Genomic DNA, 15,597 nt, shown 5'->3' on the forward strand with positions numbered 1-15,597 from the left:
CATATTACATTGACTTAGCCACACAAAACTTAACAGAACATAGGAAATGTGAGTGGAGAACTTGTGATGGGAGAAACCCAGGGTCCTGGGAAAGGTAAAAGCTCAACTGATATTATCTGAGACCTTTAAGTACAATTAAGCACTAAATATTAAGCGCTTCTAACACCACCTTACTCTCTATATTATCTGGTCTACGGGTCAGTTTTCTACCCTGGGGTACAAGCTTTGAGGACTGGTGGTGCCTGACTTCTTCCTATACCCACACAGCCTACCATGCTGTAGGCCAATAAACGTTCAATGAATAAATGGACTATGTCTTTCCCTATCTTTAAGTTGTAATTTTAAGTTCACAATCTTCCTGTTAGGTAGGCAGGTTTTCTCAAAGAGAAATCACTTCCTTCGAGGAGCTGTCCAGTAACAGAGCCTCCTAAACCTACCACCATGGTCTTGCTAGAGAAGCTTCTGAAAAGGGAGAAAACGAACATTCCAGCACCTACTATACGTCTGACACAACCCACGTGACTTCGCTGAATCCCCACGACTTTGGCAAATAACACGTAATAGCATTTTACTAGGTTGACCTATGGCATTAGGACCTAAAAGAGGCACCAAATCCCCTTCAATCCACCACAAGGATGCCGGTTCTGCACCAATGTACCTAATTCAAGCCTGCAAACTGCTGAGCTGGAGAGAAGGAAGAAACAAATAGCTACAGCGTTCTGGTGACTGTGCATTCAAACCGTTCTTGCTTACTCACCTGGCTTTCTCCAACATTAACACACAGAGGTTTGTTACTGAGGGGCTCAAAGAAGTCTCACCTTGGGAAAGATATGGATCTAGGCTCTGAAACCAGAACCGAATCCCCAAGTCCAGAGAAACGACCGGAATGCACACAGCTGAGGGCGATGGGGCTGGGAGCCCAACCCACGTGTGTACCACTCAGAAAGCTTCCTGTACTGCCCCAAGCGGTCTAGTGCCTCACTGCTGAGATTTTTAAAAATACCTTTTGTTAGAAAAGCCAAGCTGCAAGCTTGCCATCCTCACGCCCAGCCCGACCCCGTCGGCCAGGCGGCCTCGGCTACCTTGGTGTCCACGTCGGCCAGGCAGTCCCGGCGGAAGCTGTCAAACAAGCCCCGGCTCTTGAGCTGCTCCACGATGAGTGCGATGAGCTGCGGGTCCCCGGGAGGCAGTGAGGCGGGGTTGATGGGGCCGCCGCTCCCACCTGCCGCCGCCGCCCCTGTCGCTGCCCCCGCCGAGGCCTGGCCCGCTCCGCCGCCGCCCACCGAGCCCGTGCCGCCGCCGCCGCCGCCGTCTGCCATGGCTGCGCCCGGGGCCCACAGAGGAGACCGAACACAACTTCTCAGGGACGGAGGGCCTGAGTCGTGTAGAGGCGGCAGAAGCGCCCAAGAAGGAGGCGGCGGAGGGGGAGGACAAAGGGGAGGCGGCGGGGGGAGAGGAAGAGGAGAGGAGGGAGACGGCGGCGGCGGTGGCGGCGGCGGGAGCCAGCTCTGAGGCAGCGGAGGTGGTGGTAGAAGCGGGAGAAACGGCCCGCTCCATCCCGGGCGCTCTGCCGATGACGTCACCACTGGCCTTTGCATTGTGGGACGGGAAGTTTTCGGCAGTCACCTCCTCCTTTCTTATAGGCAGAGGTCTAGCCGACAGAAACTACAACTCCCGGCAGGCTCCGGCTGGCTTGGCGTCAGTTTTCGGGGCAGTATGGGAATTGTAGGCTCCGGCCCTCGTGATTGCCGCAACGTGCGCTGGCCTTCCTCGTCCAGTGGTTGCAGCGCTCGCCTTGAATCTGCAGGTCCCGGCAAATGCCCGATTATAAGAATCATCTGTGGGGCTGGTTAAAAGTATAAATTAACAGGCTTGTCCCCGAGATGTTCGGATTCAGTATTACTGGGTAAGGGTCTAGGAATCTGTGCCCTAACAGGCACACCCACGTCCTCCTTGAACAATAGGAGCCCGGGAAATTTGGGAAAAAACAGTAGACTGGTCAAATTTGTATTATGTGTGGATATTTTTTTATCCTTTCAGATTTTAATAGCAGTGCATATTTAGAAAATTGAAAAATAGGAGAACATTGTGACGAAGATAAAAGTTTCCCTGAATTTTTTTCTTACGTGTGTGGGTTTCCTCCCAGTTATTAGACACTGTCCTAATAACGGTAGTAATAATAATAATAAACTAATGTCGAGTAAATGGAATATGCCAGGAATGAAGCTAAAGCGCTTGGTACACACGGCTTGACAAGAAACTGAAACGCAGATACTGTTATTGCTGTTTTCCAGATACAGAAATGGAGACGCAAAGAGTTTGTTGCCCTGATCACGTAGCTATAGGCTGAAGACGAGGCTTTGAACTCAGGTGTTCCGAATCCAAATCTGGCAGTGTTTAACCTAAGGTATGCTTCCTTCTGAGATCTAGCTGGCATCACACACTAGGTAAGGCTTTTTATCCTGACTTGTTTTTAGCCGCAGTTCACCACGAGAACCCCGCGGTTGCCCCCACCATAGTCTCCTTTCAGCCTTTTGCCTGTTATTAGCTCAACTCCTGCCCAGGACTGGGGCAATCGTGTGTGCCATTGTTATGTTCTCATCTTACATAAGCAGTGTGGGGTGGGGGGATATAAATAATAAATTCTGCAATATCTGTGGCTACTGGGAAGAGGCGGAATAGAGAGATTTGGGATGCTCTCCGCACTAATGTTTCCTACTCAAGAGAGTTTAAATTAATCCTCAAGATAAGTATTCAGGTGCTAGTTTATATTCACCTTTAACATCAGGTCAGTCTTCCTCAATTAAATGCAAACTTTAATGTAAATGACATTCTCTTAATACTTCACCATCCTTGAGATTAGCTAATGCCTGTTCTTATTAACTGACCTCACACTTACTACCTTTAGCCCCAGGAGAAGCCCCGTTCAGGCTACCTGGGCCCCATGTTTATTCTCCTCCAACCAACTCTGATCACCTTGACCAGCCTTTTATCTATTTTTGGCACAGCACACCTGACTCTCTTTCCCCAGGGCACATTTCTGACCTTCAGACCTAATCTGGTTTTGGTCTCACTGATAACAGACTTTCAGAGCCTCATTTTTGTAGCAGTTACTATAATTAAAAGTGAATTGTTTATAGACTAATTAGCCATTTGTTTCCCCTGCTAGAGTGTAAGCTTTAGAGCTGGGACCACGTCTTGTTCATCACTGTGTCTGCGGCCTGTAGCACAATACCTAGTTCAAAGTGAATGTGTAAGTTCCTGTCTGTTTCCTTAGTTTTAGGATAGGATCAGAGTGTGTGTAGTGGTGTGTGTGTGTGTGTGTGTGTGTGTGTGTGTGTAGAGGGTGGGTATCGTTTAAGCCACAACCTTCAGAAAAGAAGCATTGTAGCAGGAAATGATGGACTAATCTGTTGATCTAATGGAAACGTGATCCTGGAGATTGGCAGTAGGTGGTTCACCCTTTGGCAATCTCACTGTGGGTTATGGGGACCTTGTGTCCCGGTGGGTGGAACTCTGAACCGTGAGAAGATGCTGCACCATATGTCTGCGACCTTGCCTCTGGAATTGATATAAATGGGGTGGGGTGAGGGTTTGAGGAGCCAAGGTGATCAAGTCTTATTATTCATCCAGACTTCCAACCGGAAGCCACTGCTTACATCCAGAATGTGCTCATTCCGAGTCAAGGGATGTGTAGCACACAGTGGTCACTGGGGGGCGCCATTGCTCCGTTAATAATCCATCACCTTTAGAAATTCTATACACATCATTGCTTTAATTTTGGCCCAGGTCGTCTCGTTTTCAGGTATCCTTTAGGAAAAAAAATAATTGTTGAAGCTCAGTTTTAAAACTGGTCTGAAACAGGTTTCCTGATCCCAGTGAATTTCATGGACTAGGTTCTGGAATATTTTATATCAAAGATTGCATACAAGAGTGGAAACTCCATTAAGTCTAAACTCAGGTCTCGAAACAGAAAGGGCAGGAGCTGGAAAGAATTGAGATCTATAGGTTGCTAAGGGAGATAGGAAAAAGCAGCCACGTGCATGCACGGGCTTTTTGCATCAGATGGCGCAGGATTGGAATTCCAACTGTCACTTTGGGGCAGTGTGACTTTGGGAAAGCTGAATCACCTCTCCAAGCCTCCACTCCTCAGGACCTTGGAGAAGATTAAGCACCATTTTGGCAGTCCTTTTAGTATAATCCCTGGCCCTTAGCAAATGTTTAATAACCTTCCAGTTGCAAATTTACCTTTGGGTTGGGGGGTTATTTGATTTACCTCTGTCTCCTCCCGCTGACCTCTAAATTCCATGAAGGGATTGTCTGTTTCACCTAGAACAGGGCCTGGTACATACAGGCTCTTGGAAGATGTATGATGGATGGATGGAAAAAATCATGAATGGGAAATTTGCTCTTCTAAGTATAGACTAAATACATGACTAAATAGAGTAGGAGGCTGGGGCAGTGAGCCCCCAGGTTAGAAAGGTTGCCTTGGTAACCTTCCAACCATGTAATCCAAGATCCTGGTCCATAAGCAAGAGCATTCCAGAGCACTATGACTAAATCCAGGACTGCATTTAGACACCACAGCCACTTGGGGTAGATACGTTGTTGATTGTTATTCATGTTCATGGTGTGGCCCTTTTTCTCCTTGTTTCTGTGTCGTCATCCAGGGAGCCCTGCCAATTCTTAGGCTGGACAGCTGTTCATTTCCTAATTAACAGCATCCAGAGTTTCTCAAGATTGCCTGTCTGTAGTGTGTTGGCTGTATCTATACCATGTGATCTCAGCTGCTTTTTGTTTGTTTCTGTCTGATATTTTCCAGCATATCTAATGACAAAATGGATCCAAATACACGTCAAAAAACCGAGCTTTAATAAGCAGGAGTCCTCAGCACCAGTCAACACTATTACCGCCTTTATTACCAGACATGCATCTCAGATATCATTTCAGGCTTTGGTGTTTTTAACATGTTGTCATTTCACATTATTATTCCTGAAAGGTGTCTAGGGAAAGAGGCAACCCGAGATAATATTGAGGAAAGAGAGAAGTTTGGAATCTGGGTTGGGTTTAGACGTAGCACCTCTGCTTATTGACTTAGGGTCATCCAGTAACCAATATGAGTGTTGGCCTGTTCACCTGTAAAGTGGGGATGATATTAATACCTACCTTTTGTTGTCCTGAAAATTAGGGTGATCATATATATGCAGAACCTGGTATGTAGTAGGCCATTAATAGCTAATTATACCATCTTGCTACAACATTCTAATGCACTCAGTTGTAGTCTATGATTGGGGGGAGAAATCTTGATTAACATGTGCCTTACTTTGGGAGTTTTAATCTTGTGATGACGTAAGGAACCACTCAGCCAACCCCTAAGCTGGTGAGCCCAGTGAAGCCAAGTTCGTAGTCAAGTCCTCTTTGCTGTTGCTGCTGGGGTCCGGTTCCACCATCTCTCATTGTTGTCACACTGCCAGCATTGTCTCTCGTTCTCCAGTGACGCTCCCTGTCTTCCTATTTATTTCTAGTTGCTTATCCAGTATCTATTCTCCTCCTTTACCAGCAGGAGAGGCTGCAGCGTGCCCTGTTGAAGTATATACTTCCCTAGATGTCACTGTTGCTAGGGGTGGCCGTAGGTCCTGCTTCTGGCCAAAGAGATAATCAGCCGAGGTTCCCGGGCAAGCTTTGCCTTACTGATAGAAGAAGCACCCCTTCCTGCTGTAGCATAAAGGCACAGCAGTCATGAACCAATACCCTGAGGGTTAGTTGGGGCCATGTAACGAGTTCTAGGCAGTGAGTTGTGAGCAGAAGTGATGGAACATTTAAAAACCAACTTGGGACGCTCCAAGAACTCTCCTCCCATCTGCTATGATAAGAAGCACCGTTTAAGATAGTGGCTGGTCTGTCATCCTGGGTCCCAAAGGGAGGAGGTGTGGAGCAGAGGCCCCACCGGCCCCTAATGGACATGTGGCAGGAGTGAGAAATAAACCTTGGTTGTTCGAAGCCACTGAGCTTTTGGAGCTGTTTGTTAGGACAGCAGACCCTAGTCCAGGCTGACTGATACAACCCTGACCGCATTCCCCCGCTAAATCCATCAGCTGAGAAATAACTGACAAACGAATGAATGAGTGATTGAATGCATCATTGAATCAACTTCCTTCTCGCAGGGCCCATCCCTTCAGCTCATGTCTAGAAATGGCCACAAGTCAGCCTCATTTAGTATGTGCCCCCTTTGAGACAGCGTCAGTCAGTCCTTCTTCAACTTTGGCAGCCATCCAAATTCCCTGAGGACCTTATATTAAAAACATAGATGCTCAGCTATCCCCCCAAACCTACAGAAGCAGTCCCTAGAGGTGAGTCATGGCCATCTGCATTTTTAAACAAGTTTCTTGGGAGGTTCTGACAACGGGCCAGGGTCAGGGACTGTGGCCTCTCTAGGTGGAAATTTCTGGACCCATCAACAGGCCAGAAAGGGTGATGGTCTTCGGCATGCGGGTTTTCAGCTTCTCGCCGTCATCCCCTCCCCAAGTCCTACTCCCAGCCTCCACCCTTGTGCCCATGTGGCCACTTTGACCTAACAGCAATTGCCATTGATAAAGGTTCCCTTGAATATGTGGGTGACATCTTCTCCCTGACCGTTTATCTGTCAGAAGAAGGGAGTTGAAACAGGGTGGCCAGAAGAACCTTCTGTGAGAGGTGTCAACAGTTAACAATCTAACATCTTTCAGATGCGTGCAATATACTTTGATGTGATGTGATGGTGCTGCTTCTAAGATAATTCAGGCATGACACACATGTGATGCCTATAAATCCATAAGTGTGACGGTTGTCTTCTTTGTTCCTTTGGCGTTTCTCTGTGACTGTGTATTTAGCCGTATTTGGAGAGAACGTCTAAATTCAAGGACTGGACCGTGAGGCCCAGGGGAATGACCCTCCGACACCCCACCACCCCCGCCCCAGAGGCAAAGACAGGCCAGGTGCTGGGTGTCTGGGTGTGGCTCAGGGCCACTTTCTGTAGCCAGGCCCTGTCAGGGCAAGCAGAGGTCTCTGAGCTGAGGGAAGTCGCTTCCATTTCTGAGAGAGAGCTGGCTTTAGGGTGTGTTGGATCGTCCTGGAAACACAGCTGAAATTCCAAAGATTTATGGCAGGAGGAGAAGCAGATTGCCCCAGCTAGAGGGAGGGAAGTGATAGTTATTGAGCGCCTACTGTATACCTGGCCCCGGTGGGGCCCCCACTATCTGTAGTTGGGACAGTGGCCCTGCAAGGCAGACAGACATTCTTCTCATTTTACAGATGAGGACCCTGAGGTACAGGGAGGGGAAGTCACAAGCAAAGTTCATGCTGGGTCTGCCCGATGCCTAAAGCCTGGGTTCTGCCTTCTGTAACATTTTAGGAGGACTGTGACCTCTGGAGACGGGCCTGGGATGGAATTCTGGCCCGCCCACCACATTGTAGCTATGAATCATGGGTCAGCTCTCTTCTTGGAGCCTCCGTTTTCTCATGTGTGATATGACAGTAATTACAGAACCTACTTCCAAGGGATGTGGTGCCTGGCAGGTGCTAAGTTCTAGATCCATGTTACCTGTGATGGTTCTAGAGAGAAGACTGGTGACGGTTTGTTGAACAGGAAAGGGCCTGTGCACAGGTGAGGAGGTATGTGCATGTAGATTTTATTGTTCCTGAACTCAGGAAGCTCTTTCCGGGCCAAAGGGGCTGTTGTTTAATGTGGTCCTTGGGTGGTTGAGCGTCCCTGCCCAGATCTATGACAGCCTGCTGCTCTTCCCCCTGCCTCTACCCGCTGTCTGCTGTCCCCCACCCCCAGCCCTGCCCTGGTGTCTGCTTTGCTGGGGACTCCAGGCTATAGTGGGACATTTATATCCTTCGGGGCTCAAGGACAGAGGAGTGTAGGGAGCCACGGGGAGCTCCCGCACCCTGTGTCCTTACCCTCCCCTGAGATAACCTAGGTAGGAAGGCTCTAGAAGCTGCCCGTGGACTTACGTAGTGCTGGGCCAGCTTCCTGATTTCCTTCCATTGCCTTCTCTGGCCAACCCTGCGAGGTAGCCTTCTGGTTTGGGGCCCAGGTCAGCAGTGCTGGCTGAGTGTCTTTGGCAAGTTACTTAACTTCTTTAATTGGCCTCACATTCCCCACCTGCAAAACAGAGAGGACCCAAATCAGCCCTACTTGTCAATAAAATATCGTACATTAAGTACCTAGCACAGAAATGAGGGCACGGTAAGTGCATACATACGTCATGGTTATTACTCATTGTCCTCTTGTCGTATGTGTCCTTGGTAGTGGAGCTAAATCACTTGTTCACTCAGAAATAATGATACCCACATTCTGTTCTAGGTACAGAGGGCTAGAGGGGAGAGGTGAGATACAGACATGATCTCTGCCTTGGTCCTCATCCTGGAAGAGTTCAAAACCTGGAGGGAGGTCCTTAATAGAGTGCCTGAAGAGGGAGGTGGGTACAGAGGGAACAGAAGGGGTGCAGGGAACTGCTCGACACAGCCGTGGGGAATGTCACCAAGGAGGCACTGTTGGAGCAGGGTCTTGATGAGCGCAGTGGGCATTTGCCCTTCTTTTTAGAAGTTCCTTTGAGCACCGTTCCTGCGTTTGGGCAGTCTCCAGCTTATGAGTGCTGGCAGGAGGCGTAGAGCCCAGAGACTTGATTTCTCCGCTTCCCAAACATATAGCCTGGACTCCAGCTGTCAGAGGCCACCCTGGCCCGCTGATGCCGCAGGGGGGCATATGAAGAAGTAAGGGGGAGGTGGCACCCCCTTCAGAGGGGCCACGATGGAGCTCCCCCATGGGTCCGGTGCCTGCATGGGCAGCATCAGAGGCAGCTGCTGCTTTGTCTGTCCCAGCATTGGGGCAGTAGTGTCACCATGAAGTGTCTAGTAGTGGGACTTTGGGTGCAGGTCCTGGCCTTGTCATCCTCAAGCCTGGATCTCTGGTCTTCCCAGAGATTCTGGGAGCCACACTATGTCCGTTACTACCTCCTTTACTGCATGAATCAGCCAGAGTTCACTTCTGTTGTGATTAAGATTCCCTGGATAAGTAGGTAGAGAAGGAGAGGCTCAGAGTCTCAGGCAGAGGGTCAGCTTGGGTAAAGGCCCAGAAGCTTGAAGAGCATAAGTATATTCTGAAAAGAGTTGCATGTCTCCAAGCTCTGTGGGGTTGTAGAGCATGTATTTGGGGTGGGGTGTGGTGGGGACCAGCAAGAGAGGAGTTTGGAGCACCTGGGTGGCTCAGTTGGCTAAGCGTCTCTCTCTCTTTTTTTTTTTTTTTAATGTTTATTTATTTTGAGGGAGAGAGAGACAGAGTGTGAGCAGGGGAGGGGCAGAGAGAGAGGGAGATACAGAATCTGAAGAAGGCTCCAGGCTCCAAGCTATCAGCACAGAGCCCGACGCGGGACTCAAACTCAACGAACTGTGAGACCATGACCTGAGCGCAAGTCGGACGCTTAACCGACTGAGCCACCTGGGCGCCCCAAGTGTCTGACTCTTGATTTCGGCTCTCACGATTCATGGGTTCGAACTCCCGAGTCGGGCTCTGCACTGATGGTGTGGAGACTGCTTGGGATTCTCTCTCTGCACCTTCCCTGCCTGTGCACACACACACTCTCTCTCTCTCTTTCTCTCAAAAGTCAATAAACTTACAAAAAAGAGAGAGAGATGAAGTTGATGAAGTGGACTGGGGTCTCAGATGCTACCATTTTGGCAGTTGAACTTGACCTTGGGGTGGAGATGATAAGCTTTAAATAGGGCAGGACCAGCATCCGATGTGCGGTTTGTAGAAATTTCTCTAGGACAGCACAGACTGGGTGAAGCTTGAGATGAGCAGTGAGGAGACAAGTGGCAGATGTCACATGCCCCTTGAGATCTAGTTAAGACTTCACCCCCACCCCTACCGTGGCCATCCTGAGCCCTGCAGAAGGCCAAGCCTGACCCCCTCCACGATTTCTGCAATTCTCCATGGTCACCTCTGCTTTGGCACTCGTGCCTCTACCCTGTTCCTTGTAGCTTGTGGGTTTTTGTAGGGAACTCAGTATCTTGATTCTTTATTACCGACTGAAATTCTGAGGGTAGCAGAGGAGGCACTGACATTTCAGCAACGTTAAAAAACAAACTGGGGGCGCCTGGATGGCTCAGTCGGTTGAGTGTCCGACTTCAGCTCAGGTCATGATCTCACGGTCTGTGAGTTCGAGCCCCACATCAGGCTCTGTGCTGACAGCTCGGAGCCTGGAGCCTGCTTGGGATTCTGTGTCTCCCTCTCTCTCTCTGCCCCAACCCACTCGCATTCTGTCTCTGCCTCTCTCAAAAATAAATGAAAAAAACATTAAAAAAAATTATAAAAAAAACCTGCAAATTGTTCCTTCAACCTTCTTGCTCATAGAGGGCTTCCCGTATCATGAGGGATTCGTGATCAGCTTTTTCTCCTCGTGAGTGCACAAGCCTCTGTCCACCTTATCTCCCGGCCCCTCTCCCCGTGCCCATCTTCACTCCCACCCTCACAGTTTGCCACCAGAATGCCCACTTCTCGTCATGGGATGCAACATAAATCAGCTCTCTTCAGCTCCCTTTTCCAGACTGAGCCCCAGTCCCGCTTTTGCATCCCCAGACCCATCAAGGAGGTCATCCAAGCAGGAAGCTCATCCTTTCAGCCAGCTCCACGCTCCTTTGAAAACAGGAGTGTGGTTAACATGACTTTTCTGCTTCTGTTAGAGCTGTTCACAGTTGCATTTTGCCGCTAAGACCTGTAAACCACAAAATAGCAGTGGCTTACACACGACAGGAGTTTGTCTCATGTAAAAGTCTGGAGGAAGGCAGTCCTGGGCTAATAGGGTGGCTCTCTGACCCTCAGACTCCTAAGCTCCACCATCCTGAGAGTGCTGCCTTGTGATCCAAGATGGCTGGCCACAGTCTTGGAGAGCTTTCTGGTGCAGCCTCCAGTTAGAAATTGTGGTTCATATTATTAAGGAAGAAGTGGCACATGGATATTGGGAGGAGACTAGGGGTCTGTGTTGTATCTATGAAGCCCACTTGTCAGAAGCTACAACCGCCCTCTTCCCTGGACTGGGTGTCGATGGGAGCTTTTGTATTTAGTCTGTTGGTCATTGGCCCAGTTGTTACCAATAATTGCTCTTCCTCCTTTAAAAATTTTTTTTAACGTTTTTGCATTTATTTTTGAGACAGAGAGAGACAGAGCATGAGCAGGGGAGGGGCAGAGAGAGAGGGAAACACCGAATCTGAAGCAGGCTCCAGGCTCTGAGCTGTCAGCACAGAGCCCGACGTGGGGGTCGAACTCACGGACTGTGAGATCATGACCTGAGCTGAAGTGGGACGCTTAACTGATCGAGCCACCCAGGCACCCCTGCTCTCGCTCCTTTTAGAAGTGTCAACATCACAACTTAAGGAAGGGCTGTGTAGCTAGTCGGACCCAGGTGTGTGAGATCCTTCAGAGATGCAGACCCTCACTCTCCGTGCCTGGTTCTCTACACTTTTCTGGGATTCTGCTTGCCTGTTGTCTCTCTGTGGCTGAGGCAGATTATGGCCCCAGTGGCCTGTAGACGTCCCAGCTCCTGCTGCTGTCCATCAGGTGCAGGCAGAGGGTTTATTTTCAGAGAGAACGTAGAGCTGCAGAGAAGTATCCATCTTTCTGGGGAAACATTGCAGTGACTAAGGAGCCCGTGAGCGAGGAGGAGGAGGCCGCCTGCCCACCTGAGCTCCAGGGGGCTGATCTGCACTTCTGGCTGTCGGATTACGCCTGGCCCTTCCGATGCTTCATGGTAGACGGTGCTCTGACTTTTGCTGTTGGCATTTGAAATTTGAGTGGACGGCTTTCTGTGACCACACCCAAAGGTGGGGGATCCCTCGAGCCTTGGAGGTGCTAGAGGAATACACAGACCTTGGTGGCTCAACGTGGAATGAAAGTCAGGTCTCGTATTTCCATTTCAGGGCGTTTTTCCTCTATTCGCTCCCTAGATGGGCTGTGGTTGGCAGGGTTCATGTAGTGGACTGTGGGCATCCTTAATGCTCTTCGGATACTCCCAGCTTTCTGTCTCCTACATCCAAGGCAGGATTGCACCTGCTGGCCCCAAGGCAGGGCCATGTGAGTAGTGCAGCCAGTGAGCCATGAGTAGAAGTGACATGTGTCACTCGAATCTCCCTTTCGCTCTGCCGGGGTGACAGTGGGCAGTATCTGAAATGGTGGCTGTGCTGTCAGCCTGAGATCTGGGCAAAGAATGACCTGGAGCAGAGCCCCCAGCTGGCCCTTGATGGATATGTAGAGTGAACAAGAAATAAATCTTTAATATTTGAAGCCGCTCAGATTTAGGAAGTCTTGTTCACACAGCATTACTGAGCCTACCTGAGTGATGGTGCACATTTCCCATCTCTGTGGTTGCCTGGCATCCCAGCGCCCTTCCCGTTTGGGGCTTGGCGCCACCCTCGGCGACTTGTTGAGAGGCAGAGCCTCGCTATAAGAAGGTGAAAATGCCAGGCACCACCCCCCCCCCCCCCACTTCCCAGCCTCCCTTGCAGCTCAGGTGCAGGCGCGTGGCCAAGGCCAGCAGAGATCGTGCGGAGCTGTGGGGAGCCAGGGGCTGTGCGTTCGTGGCAGCTGCGATGGTGACATTACTGGGCTGGAGCCGTCGCGAGAGTCTGGGTTCTGATTCTGGCCGTGTGGCCTCGCTTTTTTCTTGCCTGCTTCCTAAGCCTCATTTTCCAGCCTTCCCATCTGTTCCGTGAGCTGCCCAGTATCCTTTCTATAAATTCCCTTTCAGCTTAAATCACCCAGCGTGCGTTCATGTTGCTGGAGACTAGGAGCCTTGGACAAAAACAGCCAGTTAGGGGGCAGTTGTGAGGCTGCAGGGAGGCAGGAGGGAAGATGCACATGCTGGCTTCTCTTCCCCTTATGGGCCACTTCCCGGAAGCAGACCTTGTGTATGTTAGCCCAGAGCAGGCCAGAGGGTACTGGGGAAGGGGGTTCTGGTCACACTTGGGCCACCTTTAGGTCCGTGAATCACACATTCCTTTTCTGTAAAATGGAGCAAATAACAGGACCTCACTTTATGGGGTGGATGTGAGGAATTTGAAAGAGAATGCATTTGACGGAGCTGTGGGAACCGTGAATCCAAACTCCAGAGCAAGTTTACCACTTTAACTGTGTAAAAGGTTAATGGGGTATGTCCAGCGGGGAATCTCAGGCAGTGCGGCTGTAAAGCGGTGACTGTCCTTCGTGATGCGGTTCTGTCACTCCCCTCCTGGGTGGGCACAGCTCAGTCCTCTCAGTTCAGACCCAGCTGAGGTCCCACCCATGAGACCAGAGACCCCAGATTTAAGGTAATGATGGGCTTGGAAAAAAAGCAGAGAAGTGTAAAGGTGGGAAAGGATTTTAGGGATTATTTTCTTCAGTGCTTTCAATATGCAGGGCTCAGAGAGGGAGGACCCCTGACCCACAGTCACACGGCAAATCTGTCCCTGAGCTTGGGGCTGGGATGCAGGTCTTTTCACTGTGACAGTGTCACTGTCTTAATCTGGAGGTACATTTGTGCTGTCATCCACGTTTGCAAAAATGATTTGGAAACACAGCAGCTCTCCCTCCCAATTTACAAGCCCCATTTCATAGCAGCCTCTGACCACCTGATCCTTATCCCCGCTGGAGAAGGACACTTCTTTTTTGCTTTCTCAGCCGTCTAAAACACTTTCTTGTGGAAGGGCGAAAAATTGCTGAAGTGATCTTTTTAAATTAACATGGGATCCAAACGAAACAAATTTGGAAGAAGAGAACTTTCTCCTCCAAGTGGCTGCCAGCACCCAGCCCCACCCCCACCAGCTGAAGTGTCCCTTGTTCTTGCCTGCTGTGCCCCAGATTCATGGGCCACTCTCCGAATCGTTGGCAATGCTCTCTGCACTGTCCTGACAACCTCGGGCCATGAAATTAAAAAGCTAGTTACCGAATCTTGCTCCCAACGGCTTTGTCCTTGCCAGCGATTTGACAGAGAAATCTGGAAGAGGGAGCCTCCGCTATGCCTGCAGTGGGCTGAAATGCTGCCGGAATGACAATGGGCTTTACCAGGGAAGGAGGAGAGAACATGCAGTTTGCCAGGAATGAATGAACGAAATAACAAGAGAGAGAGAGAGAGAAAGAGCGAACTTTGGGCTTCAAATTGAAAAATTCCAGTGTCTCAGCAGAAGTCTTGGTGCCTCTACTTTAAGACCTGCTACAAAATACTGAGCAGGGCACGTTTCTCCACACCAGTGCCCGGTGGTCCTCTGCCAGGGTCCAGAGCTCACGGCTGGAGAGCTAGGAAGTCAGAATTGGGGGAGGAAATGGCTCCAAACTGGGGCAAGCCCTGGGAGGCCAGCCCACCTAGCCAGCTTGCCTGTGTGGCCAAGGCCCCCCACCTTCCCGTCCTGCTACCCCTAGCCTCAAGTGTGTCCCCTGAATTGAGACGCTAGCACTCACTCCACATTCACTGCCAACCCCCACCCCCAAGGAATTTTAAGAAATCTTCAAAACCTGAGGAATTTTAATTACCTTTAATTAAAAACCTTTCTAGAAGACCACTGTGCTATGACTCACTGCAGCATGGGTGTCCCTGAGCTGCAGGTGGGTGGGGCTCCGTCTCTGTGCTCCAGCCCTTGACCTTGGCACCTACACAGGAGCAAGGGCCTGGTCGATACTTGTTGGGTGAAGGGATGGGAACAGCCATTTGAGAGAACAGCTCTTTCCTACACTGCCCCCTGCAGGCACAGGCTTCCTGACTGACTTGGAGGGGTGCAGGGAGGCAGGAAAGAGGCCTTTGAGCCCTGGCTCACCAGGGGCAGGCCAAATGAGGTCCTTGACTTCACAGCCAAGAGACCTTGAACAAGCTGCTTAACCTCCCCAAGTAGGGCTTCTTATCTGTGAAATGGGAGTCACCATGGTGGCCACTCAGAGGGAAGCTGTGAATTAGACAAAGGCTTGCAGGTCAAGTGCTTGCCATGTAGTCAGTGTCGAATAAAAATAAAAACTTGCCAGGACCTGGACGTAGAGCCTGTTCTTACAGGGAGACTCTTCCTGAGAGCTTTGGCCTCACCGTCCCAGGGGACTTGGGATTAGTGTCTTGACTGGACAGGCCTGGTAATGAATGGACCCTGGGAAGCCATGTTGGTCCTCACTATTGAACTGAGCACATGCACTCAGTCACTCAGTCACGTACTCATTTACCTGCATAAATGTTTATCAGGTGCCTTCTGTGTGCTTCCCTGTGCTGGGCTAAGGGAGTATGTGAAAGGTGGCATGGTCTCAGGTTTTGGAACTTAGAAGCAAGTGAGAAATAAACAAAATCAAGATCAAAATCATTTTGGGTCCATATCAATCAGTAGGTGGTCAGGGAAGGCTTCTTTTGAAAGGCGGTGTTTGAACTGCGACCTTGCCATGCTCAGACCTGAGGAAAGAGGGTCCTGGGAAAGGAAGCAATTGTATAAAGTCCTGGAGGTGAGAACGAGCCTGACTAGCAGGTCAGTGTGTCCGTGGTTGACGGAGCAGCGGGACAGGGATGGGTTCATTGAAGAAGTCATTCCACAGGAAGCCTACCTGGAGGGTTGGGG

At 50.1% G+C, this 15,597-nt stretch overlaps 1 protein-coding gene and 1 long non-coding RNA gene across 19 annotated transcripts in view; one reads left to right on the forward strand and one right to left on the reverse strand.

The window, feature by feature from the left end:
* The window catches only part of BOD1 (biorientation of chromosomes in cell division 1), a 6,700-nt gene extending 5,147 nt beyond the window's left edge, over positions 1-1,553 (reverse strand). The window contains exon 1 of one of the 2 annotated variants that reach the window (XR_008423754.1): positions 1,083-1,553. Coding sequence is in view for 1 of the 2 variants with exons in the window: in XM_019450342.2 (XP_019305887.2) it covers positions 1,083-1,319 (237 nt within the window). In the remaining variant the exon portion in view is untranslated. The remainder of the gene's footprint in view (positions 1-1,082) is intronic. The other variant, XM_019450342.2, reaches the window with a different exon arrangement.
* The window catches only part of LOC109267523 (uncharacterized), a 384,515-nt gene that overhangs the window by 261,533 nt on the left and 107,385 nt on the right, over positions 1-15,597 (forward strand). For 12 of the 17 annotated variants that reach the window (XR_008423756.1, XR_008423762.1, XR_008423755.1 and 9 more), the window contains one exon: positions 2,295-2,407. This is a non-coding gene — a long non-coding RNA (uncharacterized LOC109267523). Of the gene's footprint in view, positions 1-1,537; positions 1,907-2,294; positions 2,408-15,597 lie in introns of those variants that run through there. The other 5 variants (XR_002080144.2, XR_008423761.1, XR_002080145.2 and 2 more) reach the window with 2 other exon arrangements.

Source organism: Panthera pardus, unplaced genomic scaffold, assembly GCF_024362965.1.
Source record: "Panthera pardus isolate Hobbes unplaced genomic scaffold, ASM2436296v1 HiC_scaffold_2, whole genome shotgun sequence".
Taxonomy (NCBI): Eukaryota; Metazoa; Chordata; class Mammalia; order Carnivora; family Felidae; genus Panthera; species Panthera pardus.